This window comes from Amblyomma maculatum, chromosome 1, assembly GCF_055883805.1.
Source record: "Amblyomma maculatum isolate TAMU_Amacu chromosome 1, ASM5588380v1, whole genome shotgun sequence".
In the NCBI taxonomy this organism is placed as follows: Eukaryota; Metazoa; Arthropoda; class Arachnida; order Ixodida; family Ixodidae; genus Amblyomma; species Amblyomma maculatum.
Window position 1 is genome coordinate 208,260,781 of NC_139344.1, and position 16,319 is coordinate 208,277,099.

Here is a 16,319-nt window from a genome sequence, read left to right on the forward strand (position 1 = left end):
CAAGAGATTGCGTCGAGGTACGACATGCGCGGCCAGCAATTCCTGAAATAGATCTCCCAAAACCTCAATTACACGGAGCAGTGATGCACGCGCGTTATGGGGGGCACGGCCGATGATCAAAATTTTTCAATTTCCAATGCAAAGCTCTGTCGGATAGTTTCAGTTTCATTACCTTCACACCATCCCATGGCTGTGATTAGACACATTCATTGGCCAGTTGAGCCATTCCATACGCTGCCTGGCGCGCCACTATTCTGTTTTTATTTTGGAATGGTGTCCCGCTGTTTACATATATCCCTCACATATGTCCACATGCTTCCCCCAGTTAACTAAAGCTGCGCGCTGGTCAAGCGCAGTTTTCCCCGCGTCTAATATGCAGTGAGGAATCCTCAAAACGCGACAGGGCCGTTTTGTGTCACTGCACTGCACTGCGAAAAGGGTAGCGGAGGCTTGTATGATTCTGGAGCAATTTTTCATAAGTAAAACCTCGTTACAAGAGACACTCAAGGAACCCGAAAAAGATGTCGCTTGTAAGCAAGGTCTCTTGTAACCAAAAATTATAAAAGCACTGTGTTGAATAGTTTACTGCACATCAGCATATAAATGCATTCACACTCATTAACAGGAAATTGTTCAGGAAAGCTTCAAGAAGTTATTCATACTAGTAGTATGTATTTTTGTGAGTGCAGAGTGTATTCCTTCCCAAATTCTGGAGGTAAAGCACTTCACTTTGCAAGCCTTCCTGTTGCTCTAATACCTTTGAATCACTCTTACATGCTCGTCACCCTCAGATGCTGACACAATTTTCCTCTGAAATGTCCTCGTAGTCACGCTCTATGGCACATGTGCCATTTACTTGCACGCGAATTGCACAGACTGAAAGCTCTTTGGGAGCACTCAAGATCCACATCTGCAGATACGAATTCCTCAAAACATTATGGTACCTCAGCAGTCTCTTGGATGTTCGCCCATGCTTCATCTCCAAGAAAGCTTTCTACAGTATCCATATATGGGCCCTCTTACATCATGTCACCACATTTAAAGCCTGCTTATCTGAAACAGTTTCTCACAGCTTCACTTCTCAGGCCATTCCAGACACCTGAAATCACCTGAACAGCAAACTTCGCATCAGTTACTATTGTACAGTTTTGCTGCCTATCGAGAAACAGGCATTCTACCAACCTTGTTTTGTACAATTTGACAGAGTGCACAATGCCTTTATCTATTGGTTGAAGGCAGGGTGTGAAGTTTGGAGGGAAAAAATAACTGGTGGCTTTGAGAATGAGAATATTGGTGCTGCAAGAAGCATTGTCCACAAAGAGACATCAGGATTCTGAGCTTTCATCTTGTGATCAAATTTTAACAGCGAGGAGTTAAAAAGGTTAGATGCCATTCATGCATTTTGATTAGTTTCGTAGGTGACAGTAATGCGATGCCAGTGGCTGAAAAAATGGAGTCGTTTTGATCTTCCAATGATGGGGAAGCACTCCTTCTCAGTTCCTGACATATACAACAAAAAGGATGCTCATTTGGAACAAAATTTAGCTGAGGTAATCTGAAGTGCATTACATATGAGTTGGTATACTTCAGCTGCATTGCATGAGCACACCTGGGTTGTGTCTCTTCTAAATAGTGAAGATTTCACTCCAGGGACCTGAAAAAGTTGTCTTTACTAACAGAGTGTCTCTTCCAACCATGTCTCTTGTATGCAATGTTGTTAACATGGCAGACATAGGAAAACCAACCAGACCATTTTTAAATGTCTCTTATAACCGAGTGTCTCTTATAACGAGATTTAACTATTCCCGATTATGTGTGCAAAATAGAGCCCTTGGCAAAACCTGGATAAACTGTTGTTCTCACTTCGATTTCATCTCAGATGCAAACAACTGTCATGCAGGTTTGGTTTGGTTTGTGGGGCTTAACATCCCAAAGCAACTCAGGCTATGAGAGACACCGTAGTGGAAGACTCCGGAAATTTCGACCACTTGGGGTTCTTCATCTGACAAAATTTTTGTGATGTAAATGGTTTTCAGTGGTTTTCTTTCAGGCCCAATTGATAATTCGAACTTTTGGTTAATTCGGACATCTTGTCCGGTCCCTTGAAGGCCAATTAAAGAGAGTTCACTGTGTTACACCTACTCATTATTTGGTTCAAACTGTAAATGAACCTACTCCTGCACAAGGTTCACCCCTCTTCGATACTGGACTTAGTTTTTGTTAACCACCACTATTCTATGCACACTGTGTTCGTTGAAACAGGTATTTCAGATCATTATTTGGCAGGCGTCACTAACTTAGCCAAGTACTTTTCCCTTAACAAAAAGGCAAGTATCTTCTTTCAAGAATTATTCATGGGCTGATAATGCTGCAGTGATTGAACATGTAGAACCTTGATTATCTGGCTTTGATGACAGTGATGATGCCTGTAAGCTATAGGAGCAATTTGTTGAAATGTGCCAATACTGTCTAGATGCCTTTGTGTCAAATAAGTGCAAAAAAGTGCACAAATGCATGCCTTGTCTGACGAGCAAAATTATTTAACTGAAGCAGAAACTAAAACTAGCCAAGAAAATTAACCGCCAGTCAAGTCTTATTCAAAGGCTTAAAAATAATTTCGAATGCATGATTCGTGAAAAAGACTTGCACTATACAAAAACGTTGCTTAGTTTTTGTTAGAAAAGACCAGAGTAAAATAAAAGAATATTGAAAAAATACATGTAAATAGATACACAAGTGTCTGATCCAACCGACATTCCATGTTTACAGCGTGTCCTGTGATTCATAATCTGGGATCCATTCACTGAACTTAACAAAGCAGAGAGCTCCAAGGAAAGTTGTTAGTTTATTTATTCGAAGCTTAAAATCACAGATTCCCCCACTCACTTATGGTGGATAATATATTGAACTAACTTGAAATGAGAAAAGAAAAAATTGTTGAATTACTTTCTTTGATTAATCGTAAGTAAGCTTTAGACTCTTCTCAGTACTTATTTCATCTGTACACTCGACAAACTTAAAACCTACCCGTCGGGGTGGCACAGTGGTTAGGGCGCTCGACTACTGTTCCCAAGGACGCGGGATCGAATTCGATGGAGGCGAAAAGCAAGGCGCCTGTGTGCTGTGCAATGTCAGTGCACGTTAAAGAACCCCAGGTGGTCGACATTTCTGAAGTTCTCCACTACAGCGTCTCTCATAGCCCGAGTCGCTTTGGGACGTTAAACCCCACAAACGAAACAAAACCAAACCACTCACTAACACCGTATTTTGCAAGAACTGACTGTTTTAAGCATTTTTAATGTACAATATCCAAATGGAATCATGTTATAGCACTGTCTTAGTTAGTGATCGTTTTCTTATGCACAGAAATTTAACCATTTTTTTAATGAATAATATCCAATTTTAATCACGTTACAGCACTGTCTTAGAGATAGTTTTCTTATGTACAGCTGTGAGCAAAAGTGGTGTACAACACACAGCTGGTGGCGGAGCTCGGGAAACCTGCATCAGAACGCCATCTAGCAACTGTGACGCACGCATGTCAATAAAATGGGGCACCGCCATTATTGTCTCGATTTCAGATAGCTGTTGCTAGATGCCGTTGCATTGCAGTTTTCCTGAGTTCCGCCACCGGCTGAGTGTTGTATACCACATTTGCTCACTACTGCACATTTACCTTGGTTGTGCTCCGTATTTTTCTGCAATACTCTCGACAGAAGTCTGAAGTATGTGCTAAATAAATAAGCCGAGGAGGCAGTAAAAGAAAGCACTACATACATGGACACATTAAAAAACGAAGATATGCCATGCTGACAAGAAAAAAACAACACACTTTTGAGCAGGAAGTGCACAGAAATGACAGGTAGTGCCCACCTTTGATATGGTGAGTGCCAGGCTCCAGTTATGGTGTAAGGAGTCAATGCCGATGTCCCCATGACGACTTATGTTAGGATGGAAGATTTTAGTCAGGAACTTCACAATGGGAGGCTTCATGGGATATCTGTATACACAGCAAAAAACAAAAAACAAGAGATTTCAACAGCACTGACATTTTATATGCCAAGAAACCATTCACATAAAGGCTCTGTAAATGGTGCACAGTTGCAAGCAACTAGACTATAAGTCACAAAGTTAAAAGCGCCATGACATGGTTTTTTGACATACTGTAGTATTTATATTGCAGTATAAATATTCTTTTTATGAGTGTCCTGGATGCACTGCATGAAAGTGATCAAAATTGGGATCATGAAGCTCCTTCCACCAATTACGACTGCCATATTGTTGTTGTGCCATAGATGTTACACAACCAAATGTGCTGCAGAGTCGTCTGTGGTGTGGGTTGCAAGGTCACTGAGCATGCCTCCTATTCCTTTGTCCAACAAATAAGTAATGAATGACCATTAAATTAGTACTGTAAAAAAGTAAAAACAATAACGCAGTTTTTTTATTGGTTAAATTAAAAACATACTTGAAGATTTTCAAGGTACTGCGATGAACACCAAAGTACATCAGTACATACAGCTTGGCCCTTCACAAGCTATGCAACGGATGAATCCGCAAGCATGAGCACACGAAATTTGTGAACGACAGAGCAAAAGGAATGAAACACAGAAGTAGTTGCTAAAAGCAAAAAAACAAGAGTGCGAGAAAAATAAAGAAAGCAGAATCTGTACCATACTATTTCTTCTGCATATTCCTCCCCTATTTTCATGCACTTAGTATGTTTATAATTCTCAAATAATTTTGTTGGAAGTAATTATGTATTTCACTACATCGGCCAAACAGTGAAACGCCTGGCTTATGATGCCAGTAATTTTTGCACGCACAGAACAGCGTGTAGAAAGGGTCAAGTGTGCTATGCTAATAGGGCTAGCTGTTGGCCGACACTGTGATGTTAAAGGATACATGAAGCTTTGACAGCAATGAGCATCAAGATCAAGAACAACCAGGGAACTGCCGTCTTCATAAACCTTCAGAGTACCTTAAGGAGGGATGTAGGGCTAACAGACTCAACTTGCCTTCATTAAATTTCAGCTTCTCTTCATGCAAACAGATTCAAATTTTCCATGTAACTAAGTCAAGCACATTTAGGATACCAAAACATAATATTTCAATTTGTTTACCTTTTAAGATATATTTATGCAACAAACACAGCACACGGAAGCTTTTCCACCTATCACCTATGACATGGGCTCTCATCTGAACCAACAGGAACGTGGTCACTTTTATATTTCCTCCAAATTAAACTTTTTAGTAATATTAAAAAAAAAATTTTCACTTCCTGCCAGGGCACATATAAATAAAAAGTTTTCATTATATGCTGCAGTTTTTATGGTTCAGTAAATGCACCAGGCAAGTTGTAAAATCTAAGAAAAAAGAAATTAATTGAAACGTCTATTCATTGCAGAAAAAAATGTTCAAATGCAAAAAAAGAAATTAAAAAAAATGCGTTTTTGAAAACTACAATTGTCCTACCATGGCAATCCTAAAATGAGCCTGGTGTATGGTCGCCACCATTGTTTCCTCAAGCTGCATTATTAACTTTTTTTTCTTTCTTTTTGACAAATTCTCTCATCATGCTTTTCTTTTGTTCTCAGACGTTATATTAATTGTGCAGGACAAAAGCACACAAACCGAGTTCAGAAAGGAAACTGGGAAAACAATCAAAGAAACATGCAAATTTAAAAATGGATTTGTTTTCCCAGGAACTGAGAATGAAGTACTGTATCAAATGCTTTAGACAAATATATAGAAATGGCACCAACCTGACTAGCACAATTGATGCTATGAGCAATACGGTGCATGAACTTTAACAACTGTCCTTGTATTAAACCCTCTTCTGGAACCCACTTGGACACTGAGTACCAAGTTATCACATTCAAAAAATTCCATCACGCACCTTAATCATAAGGGCCATAGATACTTTTGTGTCTAAGTTTACCAACACCATCAAGTGCAACTGTGATGCCATTTAGAGAACAAAAAGGAGCGACTGAGTTAAAATGTGAAATCTTGGAAATGTTGTAAACAAAAACAACTAAACAGACTGAAAAGAAGTACATACTAAAGGCCAAGGCAATTTTGGGAACTGTTGATTACAGTGACATGAACTGCTAAGAACTTTTTTTTTTATAATGTGCTAATGGGTAGAATAAACCCCAAAAACCTATGTAGGTTACTCTTAAGCAATAGCTGTAGTTCTACGAGATGAGAAAGACATCCTTTGCAAAGTTAACTTTTACATAAAGCTCCTGTTTGGCATGGCTAAATCATGCAAGGCTTCCAGAGTAAATTCAGCATTTCAAGCATATGTCAGCCGATATGGCTCAACAGATGTTGAATATTCAAATTTATTCATGAAATCTTAGCGCCTTAATGGGCACGAGCTATTGCATTCACAACTTAAGCAGCGATTCAAACAAGTTAGTTGCATGGTTTGTAACATTTTTTAAAGGAAAAAAAAAAAACTTAACGGCTTTCAAGGACTTCAAGCAATGTTGCCTTTAATCATTTGGGCAGAAAATAACCCTCATCAACAACAAGACCTCTCATTTTTATTGTAAAAGAAAATAAGGCACACATACCTTACCCTGAAACAAGCTAGTAATTCACACATTTATTCATATTGTAAGAATGGGGGGTTTATTCAGCAGATCAACAGTACTTGATCAGCAGGACTGAGCAGATCAGCGGCGAACACAGCGACAGCGAACACAGTCAGATCCAGCACGCGCAGCGATCACGATGCCACTGACTGGCATGTTCCTTGTGCACTTCTTCCTCTTCACAATTACCCGCGGGACGAAGAGGAGACATCCTGGCGACTTACGGCGTGAGCAAGACGGCAGGGTCGTAATAGGGTTTGAGGCGCTGGACGTGAACAATCTCGCGTCCGCGCCGGCGTAGATCATGGGACGGCGTAACAGGTTCCACCACATAATTAACCGGAGAGGTGCGCTCCAGAACACGGTATGGGCCATGGTATTTAGCAAGAAATTTTGAAGACAGTCGAGGGGCATTGGAAGGTATCCATAGCCACACAAGAGCGCCAGACGAGAAGTGCGGTGTCGAGTGTTGGCTGTCATGGTTGGATTTATGGCGGTACTGGGTGTTAGCCGTGAATGCGCGGGCGATTTGTCGACAGTCTTCCGCATGCTGGGCTGCTTGAGACGCAGGTGTATACTCTGATATGTCTAGCTGATACGGGAGTATGGTGTCGATTGTAGCAGAGGGGTGACGGCCGTAGAGGAGAAAAAAAGGAGAGAAGCCAGTAGTAGACTGCGTTGCGGTATTGTATGCGTACGTGACATACGGAAGGACGAGGTCCCAGTTTGAGTGGTTGGAGGAGACGTACATAGAGAGCATGTTGCCAAGGGTACGATTGAAATGCTCAGTGAGGCCATTAGTCTGGGGATGATAGGCGGAGGTGGTTCTATGAATAATGTTGCACTTGGTGAGCAAGGCTTTCACAACGTCACTCAAGAAAACGCGTCCTCTGTCGCTGAGCAGCTCTCGAGGTGCACCATGGCGAAGAACAAATCGCTGCAAAATGAAGGAAGCTACATTTGACGCTGTGGTTCCTGGCGGTTTCTGCATACCTTGTCAGATGATCAACGGCTACGATAGCCCAGCGGTTGCCGGCCGCAGTGTAGGGAAGCGGCCCGTACAAATCAATGCCGACGCGGTCGAAAGGACGTGGTGGGCTGGGTAACGGCAGCAACTCTCCAGCAGAACGTTGAGGAGATGGCTTGCGACGTTGACAGGTGAGGCATGAGCGAACGTACTTGAGTACAAAGGTGTACATACCCCGCCAGCAGTAACGCAGCCGGAGACGAGTGTATGTCTTGAAGACGCCCGCGTGACCGGATTGTGGGTCAGCGTGGAAATAGTCACAAATTTGCGAACGTAGCTGCCGGGGAATAACTAGCAACCACTTGCGGCCATCTGCACAGTAGTTGCAGCGGTAGAGGAGGTTATCACGAATGGCGAAGTGGGAAGCATGGCGGCGGAGAGCACGCGATGGAGAAGCAGCTGTAGGATTGGAGATAAAATCGAGGATAGAGTTTATCCAAGGATCTTGCCGCTGTGCTGACGGCATGTCATTGATGTGAAGCGATGGCGGGGAATCGTCGGAAGGGGAAAGGCTCGCGACCTCAGCTGTAAGGGGGCAGCGGGAAAGTGCATCGGCATCGTGATGTTTGCGTCCAGACAGTAAACAACGCGGACATCATATTCTTGAAGGCGAAGAGCCCATCTTGCTAGTCTGCCGGACGGGTCTTTCAGTGAGGAAAGCCAGCAAAGCGCATGGTGGTCCGTCACTACGTCAAAAGGGCGACCATAGAGGTAAGGGCGGAATTTAGTAAGAGCCCAAATAATCGCTAAGCATTCTTTTTCAGTGACAGAGTAATTGGATTCAGCCTTCGTGAGTGTACGGCTAGCATAGGCGACCACGTATTCAGTATAACCTGCTCTGCGCTGAGCGAGCACAGCGCCGAGACCAATACCACTGGCGTCTGTGTGGACCTCAGTAGGCGCTGTGGGGTCGAAGTGACGTAGGACAGGCGGTGCCGTGAGGATGTGTCGTAAAGCATTGAAGGCATCGTCGCACGCTGGCGACCACGACGAAAGGTCGGAACTGCCGGACAGAAGTTCTGTCAAGGGAGCAGCAATGGAAGCAAAATTCCTAATAAAGCGGCGAAAGTAAGAGCACAGCCCGAGGAAGCTACGTAGATCTTTGATGGAAGTCGGTTTGGGAAAGGCTGTTATGGCACGAAGTTTGGCAGGGTCTGGAGATACACCTTCTTTGGAAACAACATGGCCGAGAATGGTGAGCTGGCGGGCGGCATCAGATAGGCAGGTCAAAACGTGCTTCAGACGGTAGAGGTGTGTGTCAAAGTCACGAGAAAAGACGACCATGTCATCGAGGTAGCAGAGGCATGTCTTCCACTTTAGGCCACGAAAAAATGGTGTCCATCATCCGCTCAAATGTTGCCGGAGCATTACAAAGGCCAAACGGCATAACTGTGAATTCGTACAAGCCGTCAGGAGTTACAAAGGCAGTTTTGGGGCGATCAGCCGCTTCCAAGGGGACTTGCCAGTACCCGGAACGTAAATCTAGGGAAGAAAAGAGTTCGGCGCCTTGCAAACAATCGAGAGCGTCGTCGATGCGTGGGAGAGGATAGACGTCCTTTCGCGTAATCTTATTAAGGCGGCGATAATCGACACAGAAGCGGATAGAACCATCTTTCTTTTTTACAAGGACAACAGGTGAGGCCCAAGGGCTGCTTGAGGGCTGAATCATGCCCTTCTGGATCATTAGGTTGACTTGCTCTTCAATAGCCTGGCGTTCGGTTGCAGACACACGATAGGGGCGCTGTCGTAGTGGTGCGTGGGTGCCGGTGTCGATGCGATGAGTGACTGCAGAAGTTTGACCTAAAGAACTTTGATGAGAGTCGAAGGAGGAGCAAAAGTGATGTAGTAGGTTCAAAAGCTGAGTGCGCTGCTCTGGAGGAAGATCGGCATCGATGGAACGGAGGAACAAGTCTGTAGAGGGGGGAGCGGGCGCAGGTGAAGGGGGGCTGAGCGCAGTCACGGCACAGTGCGGCGCGTCGTCAGGTTCCTCAAAGATCAGAAGAGATGCAATTGGCTGGATACTTCCGAGGCATTCGCCATGGCGCAAAGCAGTAGGGGAGTTAAATGGGTTAGAGACTCATAACATGGAAAGGCCAGCGGAAATAGCGAGCACTGCGTAGGGCAATGGAAGGCACTTGCGGCGCAGGAAAGTATGGGCTGGTGTGAAGAGAACGGTGTCATCGCTAATAGATGCACAAACGACACGAACAAGCACTGATGAGCAGGGAGGAAGGTCGATATCTTCAGCGACGAGGGCTTTAGCACCGGAATTTGATTGATCAGTGTCTGGTAAGGCATCGGGCACAGTCGAGAACCCCACTTCAGCTCGAGCACAATCGATAATAGCAGCATGACGCGACAGGAAATCCCAGCCTAAAATTACAGCGTGCGAGCAACTTGGCAGCATGACGAACTCAATCGTATAAAGGGAATTCTGGATAACTACTCGAGCGGTGCACGCTGCTAAAGGCTTGATATGCTGAGCGCTGGCCGTTCGCAACGAAAGTCCCGCAATTGGCGTCTTCACTTTCTTTAAAGTGCGACATAGTTTTGCGTCCATTACCGAAATTGCAGCACCAGTGTCAATTAGAGCCATGACAGCAACACCCTCGACGAAAACTTCAATCAGGTTTGCCGGCGACAGATGAGGACTTGGGAAGTTCGACTGGGTTGCAGTTCTCGCCTCAGGAACTGCGGCCTCTAGTTTTCCTCATGTGAAGCGTTCTGTCGACGTCGCACCGGAGAGATAGAGCGGCGTCGCGGTGACGGTGAACGGCGGTCGGACATGGCTGAGCGGTCTGGGGAGAACTGAGGGCGGGCTGGAGGCTCAGTAGGCGCGGAATACTGAGGCGTCGGAGACGAGACCAGTATGCAGAACCATGAGTAGGTGGTGCCGACACCGGGAGACGGTTGCGGCAATAACGAGAAATGTGTCCAGCAAGCCCACAAGTGTAACAAATGGGCCGGTTATCCGTCGTGCGCCAGGGATTACGTGGTCTTGGAGCCGGTCGCATAAACTGCGCAGGTTCTCGCGCAGGCGCAGGAGGCGGCTGAACGTAGGCAGGTGGCGGTGGGGCATATGTAGGTGGCGGTCGGGCCGCAACAGCCGCATATGTTAACGGCGCTGCAACAGGCATGGGTTGAGGGGCTGGAGGAAGAGATTCAGCTACCTGTTCTTGAATAATGTGGCGCAAACTGGGAGCTAGGTGTGAGGAAGGTTCTTGATGGCAGGATATAAGGGAGAGCTGTCGAGCAACTTCTTCCCGAATGAAGCTCTTAATTTGTGGCAGGAGCGCAGAATGTTCGCCTGCATATGTCAGGCCAGCAAGGGACTCAGAGTGCATGGTGTTTGCGCGAGTTATGGCCCTTTGTTTCCGCAGTTCATCATAACTTTGACACAGTGTGACCACTTCCGCGACGGTGCGGATATCTCGAGCCGACAGCATCTGAAAGGCATCGTCATCGATGCCTTGCAGAATGTGCTTGATCTTCTCGGCCTCTGACATGTGTGGGTTAACGCGCTTGCACAAGTCGACGACGTCCTCGATATAGCTCGTGAAATTTTCGCCAACTTGCTGAGACCGCGTACGCAAGCGCTGTTCAGCGCGAAGTTTCCTCACAGCTGGTCGGCCGAAAACTTCAGAGAAGCTGGCTTTAAACGCGGACCATGATGGAATGTCCGCTTCATGGTTTCGAAACCATAGGTTTGCTACGCCGGTGAGATAGAAAATGACGTTGCTTAACTTTGTTTCCGCGTCCCATTTGTTGTAAACGCTCACTCGTTCATAGGATGTGAGCCAGTCCTCGACATCGTGGTTGTCAGTGCCGCTGAAGATGGCGGGGTCTCGCTGGCGGAGGGAGCCGGGACAGATGATGGCCGAGCCAACTTGTACGGCTTGGTGGTTGACGTCCTCAGGCATCGCAGGAGGTGGTAATGTACGGCTGCGGAGTTCCAGGGCGAGAGGATAGATCTTGACCGGTAGCTCCACCAAATGTAAGAATGGGGGGTTTATTCAGCAGATCAACAGTACTTGATCAGCAGGACTGAGCAGATCAGCGGCGAACACAGCGGCAGCGAACACAGTCAGATCCAGCACGAGCAGCGATCACGATGCCACTGACTGGCATGTTCCTTGTGCACTTCTTCCTCTTCACAATATATTTAATATTTCAGTTCCTTTGCAGGTGCATGTCCATAGCTCCTTTATAACTGCAACTTTAAGGACAACATCAGGCTTCGTAATAACATCACACAGAATTCTTTTTTTACTTGGGAGAAACTTCTTCCATGTTATTGATGGAGATTTAGTGATTAGCACTAAATTCACCTTTCAACAGTACCCTGCCTATGACTTATGATAAATCCATGCTCACGCCAATCATATGTACAGTCTAGCCCGGTTATAACGAAGTCGGCGGGAAAAGTAACAATTTTGATTAATCCCGTGAGGTCTGAGCATGAACCTACCAGTATTACGATGGAAGAACATAAGAAAATTCATAGTCTGTGGGAAAGCAGCAACATTCCAATACTCTGCCAGCAACACTGCTGGTGCACTGCAAATTGCAGAGGTGCTGGCTGCTGTCCCGAGAGGGACCAGAGAACAAGAAAAAGTAGGGCAGGAATTTTGTGGCTTCCATTTTTTATGTTGTTTGCGGTTGTAATGTGATGCTTATGGCAGTGGAACAAAGCCACAAGTGGCACACATGTTGAGAGCAACTCTGCCGGTCACGAGCAGCCTAATCTTTATAGTGGGGTGCGCACAGGAGCACTAGTAACGATACATAACCCGCTCCTTTTCAAGTAAAGAGTATAGCCATGGTAGACACAGCACATTGATTAAGGTTCAGTTATGGTACCTGGCCCATGGTTGGCTTTTTTTCAGCGTGTGTCACATAAGCCAAAACATGTCTTGATTGTTGAGGGTGGCTGCAAGCTGAAGATAAGTGGTTCTCATATGGGGGTGCGCGAAGCGATTTTTGAGGTCCGCGAAACCCGCATTCATATAAAAAAGAAAGGTCACATGATAGCTCTGGCCCGGCTAGACACAGTTTTACAGGATTAAAAGCATGGAGGTTAAAAGCAGGCTTTAGTTTCTCAAAGCGAAAGAATCGACAGCGGAACGCAAAAAACGGAAAGCGCGCGTGAGATACAAAGAGAGTGTGTCTACAGCATTTGTTGATGCCGGCATCAGTGAACCGCGAGCTCTGGCTGCTTTGCTAGATGGCACTACAATCCACAGTGCCTGATGAGTGAGTGAAGCAGTGTAGGGAGGAGTCAAATTTCTTCTAGTGGCATGCATACCAGCGCCCTTTTCCCCACATCCTCTGCAGGCTGCTGTGGCATGCTGGCTTATTATGTGCACATTTTTTAGAGGTCAGTTTAGCCTCTAGTCAATCAGCTCCTGGAACTGCAGCAGCAGGCCGCACAAGATCCCCCTAACTGGTGTCAAAGGGTCCCCAACACATCCATGGCTGAGAACCAAGGCTGTAGGTCATCAAAAATGTTACCTTCAGCTGAACAGGTGGCATCCCACACCAGCTCAACATGCGGCCCAAGGTGAACGTGGTTATGCACGTAAATAACAGCTCCACTTGTGGTTTACATTGCGCATTGCATTGGTTGGAGATCAACTTGAGTGACAACTGCCTTTTTCCAGGTATTCGTATGCTTACCTAAATGAGCTGATGCTTCTCAAAGTGCACAAGTGCAGTTGCCTCCATTCTTGTGCTGTGCACCGTACAATGGTTTTAAGCTTTGTGGCAAGGCTGGTGTAAATGTTCTCAATTTAGTGCCCACAAGCAGCTCTGTAGGGGAAAGCGCTCCAAAGGTCGGGGTGGCACGGTAATCGAGGAGGACCAAAGACAGACCCTTACCATCGTTGTACGACTTGATCAGCATATCATCTGCACAGTAAGCTCCACTTGCCTATTGGACGTTGGACAGTACAGAGTGGTGATAATGGTTCCTGAGTAATATCCCAATCTTGCAGGAATGATGACCTAAATGCTTCAGAGTCAAATAATGGTCCTGATAACAGATGAACACATTGTGGATTCCAAAACAAAGATGTCTTTCAGGATCAAAATGACTGATGGTGCTGTAGCAGTTTCCATACATGAACTTTCGATAATGTGTAATGAACTTCTACTTTACTAGCAGAAGAGTCACCAACAAGAATATACATGCACTGCTCTGATGGTGGAAGAAATCGACAGCCAACTTTTCCCTGGTCGCGCTGGCAGCATTAGGCCAAGTGATGGTTTCTGCGAATTGCCTTTTGACTGGGCTGACAAATGTCACAGCTTGAGGGTGACAATGTCCTTCTTGAGTGTAAGACAACAGATACTCCGGCTTGGCAATCCTTTACAAGCCACAATACCATGTACCTGGCACACTTTCTTAAAAACATTAGCTTGGTAAACGGTCAGAATGACAAGGTACTCACGATAGCAAGTAAAGCCATCAGTGAAATATAGTTCACTATATTTCATATTTCACTATATAGTGAAATATGGTCCTGCCACAGGATAACATCAGAAATACGACCTGTCCACTCCTATTCAAAGTACTTGGTTAGTTGCTGCAAAGCTGGATCCCGATTGTTGCTCCTTAAATCTACTTGAGCTTAGTAGGTCTTAGTAAGCTTAGTGAAACTGTCAGTCCTGAATCACTGTCTGCAGTTTCAATCCTGTTTGGGGACCCTGTGATTGTCAGCCAAAGTCAGCACCTTCCCTGGTACATTTGCAGTCTTGGCGACATATCAGGCCCTTTGTCTGAAGTCCAACTAAACGTTTGTAGTCTGTTTCCACTGTTACAGAACAGTCGAAAGTGCAACAGTGGAACTGGTCACATGCAAGCACCACAGCCAAGAGTTCTTTCTCTATTTGAATACTGCTGTTGAGGAGGCATGAGATCTGCAAAAGCATATGCGATTGCTTTGCCTTCCTGCAACAAGGACAATCCCATACTGTACGAGCTGGCATCTGTTGAAATTGTGATTGGCTTGGAGTGTTTAAAGCTGAAATTGTGATTGGCTTGAACTGGTTAAAGCAATGAAACACGAGTTCTGTTGTGCGCTTCCGTGTGACGAAGTTGAAAGTTTTTGTGCTGGCTTGTCCAATGTCTCGCTACTACATCTGCCTTGAGAAGCTTGTGCAGGGGGCTCGTACTTGCCAAACAGTTAGGAATAAACTTTGTCAGATAGGTCACCATTTCTAAGAATCTGCAGCTCTGACATGCTTGGTGGAACGTACATGGCTTCAATGGCTTCCACTTTGTCAGGGCCTGGAGCTAACCCCTCTGAAGAGAGCTGGAGTTCCTGATATGTAATGGCTGAAAGTTCCAACTTCCGTTTTGCTTTGCTGAGCTTCAGGTAGCTTTTTCTAGCAACGGTCAATACAGTTATGAAATGAGCTCTGTATTCTTCAAGTGTCCTTGAGGCAATCAGTCATAAAAATATAGCTTCACAATGGCCTGGCTTTCAAATACTACCTTGTCAGTCCCCTGCTGGAACAGCTCAGGAGTCCAAAGGGTACTCAATGAAAAACATAGTGGCCACAGGGTGCTGTGAATAACCAAAACCATGAACTTGCTTTATCAAGGATCAGTTGCCAGAAGGTGCTCTTGGAATCAAAAACTGAGAACACTTTTATGCCGTTCAGGCTAGCAAAGAGCTCCTTGGGAACTGGTATACGGTAGTGTTGCCTCTTCGGTACTGCACAGAGCTTCAGCGGATGAAGACACAAGCACACAGTTTTGTCTTTTCTGCTTCTTGCCACAACAGGATGGAGCCATTCACTATGTTTAGACACCAGTGTGATTAAACCTATCTCCTCCATATGCTTCAAATCTGCTCTCAATTTGTCCTCAAGTGCACTTGGCACTGCACCTTCATGCCGCTACGAGCTATAAAGTCCTCGAAGCTGACCAATTCCTTGAAAAATGTCCTGAATTCCTTTGCTACACGACGAAACTATTCTTGCAATTTCGTGTTAATTTTGTCCTTGCTTTATGGGCCCTCACATGAAAGGGCAAGTGCAGGGCTGGCATGCCATTGCTTCTAGTGTGGGTGTGAAAGGCTCCTTCACCAACAGAAACCTGATATGGCACACAATGCTGTTTACCACACAAGAGAGCTCACATTCACTACCTGCTGGAAGTTGTGCAATATAAGTAGCCACTTTTGCTGTCATTGGCTTGGATATTGGCACGCAGGGCAAATACTTGAACACCTTTTCTGGAATTATGCTTATGCCAGAACTCGTGTCTGGTTTGAGCATCACCACCTCTGCCCGTTCATGCCATGTGTTTCATTCCAGTCTATCGTACTGGCATTGACACTGCACGCAGCCGCTCCATAAGTAGTCTAATTCGTGGTAGATGTGCTGGTGTTTGTCAATGTGGCAGCTGCTTGCACAGATGAGCAAAATGGCCAAGTTCGCCGCAGTTGTAACAATTTTTGCAAAATGCTGGGCACCGTCAAGGAAGGTTCAAGGTTCCACAAAGAGAACATTTACAATTAAACCTTTCGCGAGGCTGAGTTGAAGCCTTGCGGATGATTAGCCTTTTTCACGAGTTTCTGAGTTTCTGATTACGCGCGTGAACGACATTCCCTTCTGGCTGCAGATCACTGCTCGCAATCTCTTGAACATATTTTTTCGAAATCTTTGTTGCTTTGCACGCA

General features: G+C 45.4%; 1 protein-coding gene across 1 annotated transcript in view; it reads right to left on the minus strand.

The window, feature by feature from the left end:
- The window catches only part of LOC146205463 (uncharacterized), a 49,768-nt gene that overhangs the window by 17,838 nt on the left and 15,611 nt on the right, over nucleotides 1-16,319 (minus strand). The window contains exon 6 of the mRNA XM_084590149.1: nucleotides 3,874-4,000. Coding sequence (XP_084446275.1) covers nucleotides 3,874-4,000 — 127 coding nt within the window. The remainder of the gene's footprint in view (nucleotides 1-3,873; nucleotides 4,001-16,319) is intronic.